Genomic DNA, 4,108 nt, shown 5'->3' with positions numbered 1-4,108 from the left:
TTCATACGTGGCTTAGACTCTGTAGCAACTTGGTTTGTCCCCTTTTGGACTTCAATCTTATTGGGCATTTGCTGCTGGTTATATATGACTTGGTCATTCTATTTGGGTCAGTAAAGGAATCAGGCAATTTATTAGCTAGCTCTTGTAGATGTATAATCTTTTGACCTCAAGATCACATGCTGAGTTCGAGGAATCTTTGCCATGATGCTTGGGATGTATGAATTCCATGTTATTTCTTTTACCAGCTTATTATTATTTCTCCTAATGTTGGATATTCAGATTCCCACAAAGTGACAATCCGCAAACCTGGCCTTAAATAAATCACCCGTGTTGGCTCAAGGTATTTTATAATTGAAGGAGACTCATATCCAACATATATTCCCATCCTTCTCTGAGCTCCCATCTTTGTTCTCTGTGGTGGAGCTATTGATAGTAAACAGCACATCCAAATGTTTTAAGATGGGAGATGTCTGGCTCTCGACCCAATAGGAGTTGGGATGGTGAATATCTATGCTCACTAGATGGTCTGATGCGTACTAATTCTGCAGCATGCAAACTGCATGTCCCCAAGCTGTGGTCGGCAGATTACTTCATGAGTAAGGGTCTAGCTATCATCTGAATCCTTTTAATAAAAGACTCGGCTAGACATTCTGTGTATGGACATGTGCAACGGAGTGTTCAACTGTCACCCCCATGGACATACAGTATTCATAAAAAGCTTGGGAAGTAAACTCACCAGCATTATCAAGACGTATAGTCTTTAAAGGAAAGTCTGGAAAGTGTGCTCTTAATCTTATGATCTGAGCCAGCAACCTAGCCAAGGCTAGATCCGAGTAGACAATAAACATACATGGGACCATCTTGTGGACGCATCAATGAGTACCATGAAGTACCTAAATGTCCCACTAGGTGGGTGTATTGGTCCACAAATGTCACCCTGTATTCTTTCCAGAAAACCTATGGTTTCCTTAGTCACTTTAATTGCTGAGGTCGGATTGGAGTTTCCCTTGTGGCACAAGGCACACACGTATGGACTTTAGGGATAACTCGCCTGCCCTTCAGGCTGTGGCCATTAGAAATTTTGAATGAGTTTACGCATCATAGATGTCCCGGGATGCCCTAACCGGTCATGCCACAAATTAAAATTTTCTTTTATATCTTTGCTTATCATAGCATTAGTTTCTGCTACACTGACCTTGGCATAGTAAAGGCCAGTAGCTATAGCTGGTATAGTTTCCAAGACCCTTTTTGATCCTGGCCGAGTTCATATATATTCAAGAACTCTTTGGCTCCTTCTCCAACAGTCTCAATGTGAAGACCATTCTTTCGAATGTCTTTAAAGCTCAACAGGCTTTTATTAGAATCTGGAGAATACAATGCTTCATCTATTTCTAGATGTGTCCCTTTGGTAACAATATGTAAGCTTGGGCCGTGGCCCTTTATCAATGATGATATACCAGCTATTGTGTTAACATTTGCATCTTTCATTGTTAGATCAATAAAGAATTTCTTATCCTTTAAAATTGTGTGGCTTGATCCACTGTCGACCACAAGTGTATCCATACTCTTTTATTCTAAACAATAAAATATAATCTGAATCATTCATATTATTATAAAATAAAATAAAACAAAGTTCAATCATAAAATCATAAAAACATAAAATGCAAAGATCTTAAAAATAAAATAAAAGCCTAAAACACCAAAGCATTCAAACACAAATCGTTTGATGCATCTTTTAATCAACTTGGTCATTTTTCAGAATGTCTGAAGTCTCATATTCCATGAGATTCATCCTTGTCATGATCAAAGTCATCCTCGCCATCCTTGTATACCATGTGAGCCTCCGGGTTCTTGCCTTGATGCTCTCTTGGTAGAGATCAACCAGGTGTTTTTGGGTTCGGCAGTTCTTTTGCCCAATGGTTAGATACTCCGCACCTATGACACACTGAGTTTCCTGTATTCTGTGGTCGAGTAGTCGACCCATTGCCTCTGCCTCTACCACGCCCATTGCTGGACTGGTTTGGGCGCTCATAAGGGTGTAACGCCCTCTCCCATAGCCACCACGTCCACGTCCTCGCCACTGACCTCCACGGCCGCGACCTCTTCCAAATGAGGAACCGCGACCCCTTTGGTCATATTGGACATGGTTAGCTTCGGAGTTGTTCTTACCTTCTTTTTGAGGCATGATGTGCATCAGGAACAGGTTTGGTTCCGGGTGGTCTCAGGTCATTATTCTTCATAAGCAACTCATTATTCTGTTCAGCAAGCAATAGGCAGGCTATGAGAGCACTGTAGGTCTTGAAAACCTTTCTGCCTATATTGTTGCTGGAGCAACATGTTGCTTGATGACATTGTCTGATAAGTCTTTTCCAGTAGCTGCTTATCAGTTATTTTCTCGCCACATAGTCTCATCTTTGAGACTATCCTGAACAAGGCTGAGTTATATTCATTCACAGACTTAAAGTCTTGAATCCTGAGATGAGTCCATTCATACATGGCTTCCGGAAGGATCACAGTCTTTTGGTGATTATATCTCGATTTCAACTCTTTCCATAACTCGTATGGATTGCTCACTGTGAGATATTGAGCTTTCAAGCTCTCCTCAATGTGATGGCGAATCATCATGAGGGCTTTAGCATTGTCTTTCTTACTTGATTCATTTCCTTCGACAATACACTCCTCTAGGCCTTTGGCTCCGAGGGAGATTTCAATGTCTAAAGCCCACTGAAGGTAATTGTCACCCTTTACACTTAGGGGTTCAAAATCCAAGTTTGCAATGTTTGGCATCTGAAATAAAATTTCAAGCTTGGTTTTAGGTCTTGTAAGATCTTATAAAAATAAATATATATGTTGCCTCGTCCATCAGAGAATTCGATTTCCCTAGATCATGAATTTCTATGTTTAATTTCAAGCAATCAAATATCATAGGAAACCGGTTTGTAAAATTTGTGAAATTTATATGATATGGACGAGTGCAACAAGGTCTAGTTATTCCCATGGAAAACATCATCGACCTATGCGGTTTGTGTGGACAACTCTTGTAATATATACAAGCTCATCATCTATAAGAGGTACATGTACCACACAACCGGACCATGCAAAACCATGCAATCGATTTATAGCTTATAAGGGTTTGAGGGTTTTATTTCCTTTTTAGTTTCTCATCGATTTGGCTTTAGGGTTTTAGCAAGTTTATTTCGGTTTTAAAGCTTTTACCATTAGGATAAGGATTTGTAAAATTTCTAGTTTAGTATGTGTTAGGAATTTTAACATAATCGGATATAGGAATATAACATAATCCGATTGTGAAATTTTCCATATCCGATTTGTATTAGGAAAAGGTTTAGGGTTTTCATGTGAATTTTAATCTCATAAATTTTTAGGGTTTGTTCCTTTTGACAGATTCAAATTATAGGATTAACAACCTAATGATCGATTTTAAACTTACAAGAACAATGGTGGTTTCTAGTTTAAAATCGTGAACCTCAAATTAAACCTAGTAATCGGTTTCTAGTATTTTCAAACATAAACCGATTATCCAACAAACAAGTAAACAAGTTTTAGAGATTGGTTTCTTACCTTTTAACTTGATCGATGTGCTCCTAGGATTTCCTTTTGAATCCTTAAAATAAATCAATCAAACAAAAAACTCAAGTATGTTAGTTTTGAGATCAAACTTCAATCGATATCAAAGTAACAAAAGAAAGAGGTTGGCGGCTTAGGGTTTTGTTTGATGTCGATGAGGTTGTCAAGTAGCTCGTAGATCAGTCGTGCTGATAACGTGTGAAAACTTGAGTGTTCTGGTTGAGGTTTTCACGATTTGATCTAGCTAGAGAGGTGTGTTTGCCGTGTGGCTTTAGAGAGAGAGAGGCTGTGTAAATCGTGTGTGTTATTAAGATGAAACCCTAGAGCCTTTATATATAAGCTTCTAGGTCGGTTTACTAAAAAGGAATAGATCGGGCCTAATGATAATGGACATACCCATCTCATTAGTCGATTATCCTGAAACATAATAAAGTAAAACCTAAGATAAACATGAGAAGATAAAACCAAGTAAAATAGATAAGTATGATTTGGTTTAAGGCTGGTCTAACCAAACCATGTCAAT

At 38.6% G+C, this 4,108-nt stretch overlaps 1 protein-coding gene across 1 annotated transcript; it reads right to left on the bottom strand.

Annotated features, from left to right (window-relative positions):
* Positions 1–2,259: 2,259 nt before the first annotated feature.
* On the bottom strand, positions 2,260–2,787 carry LOC130505960 (uncharacterized). Its single transcript, XM_057000567.1, has one exon. It carries the CDS (start codon positions 2,785–2,787, stop codon positions 2,260–2,262), a length of 528 nt encoding a protein of 175 aa, XP_056856547.1.
* Between the last annotated feature and the right edge of the window lie 1,321 nt (positions 2,788–4,108).

Source organism: Raphanus sativus, unplaced genomic scaffold (genome assembly GCF_000801105.2).
Source record: "Raphanus sativus cultivar WK10039 unplaced genomic scaffold, ASM80110v3 Scaffold2735, whole genome shotgun sequence".
NCBI classification, from domain to species: Eukaryota; Viridiplantae; Streptophyta; class Magnoliopsida; order Brassicales; family Brassicaceae; genus Raphanus; species Raphanus sativus.
The sequence above is the reverse complement of the archived record's forward strand: the minus strand, read 5'-3'. Positions and strand labels throughout refer to the sequence as shown.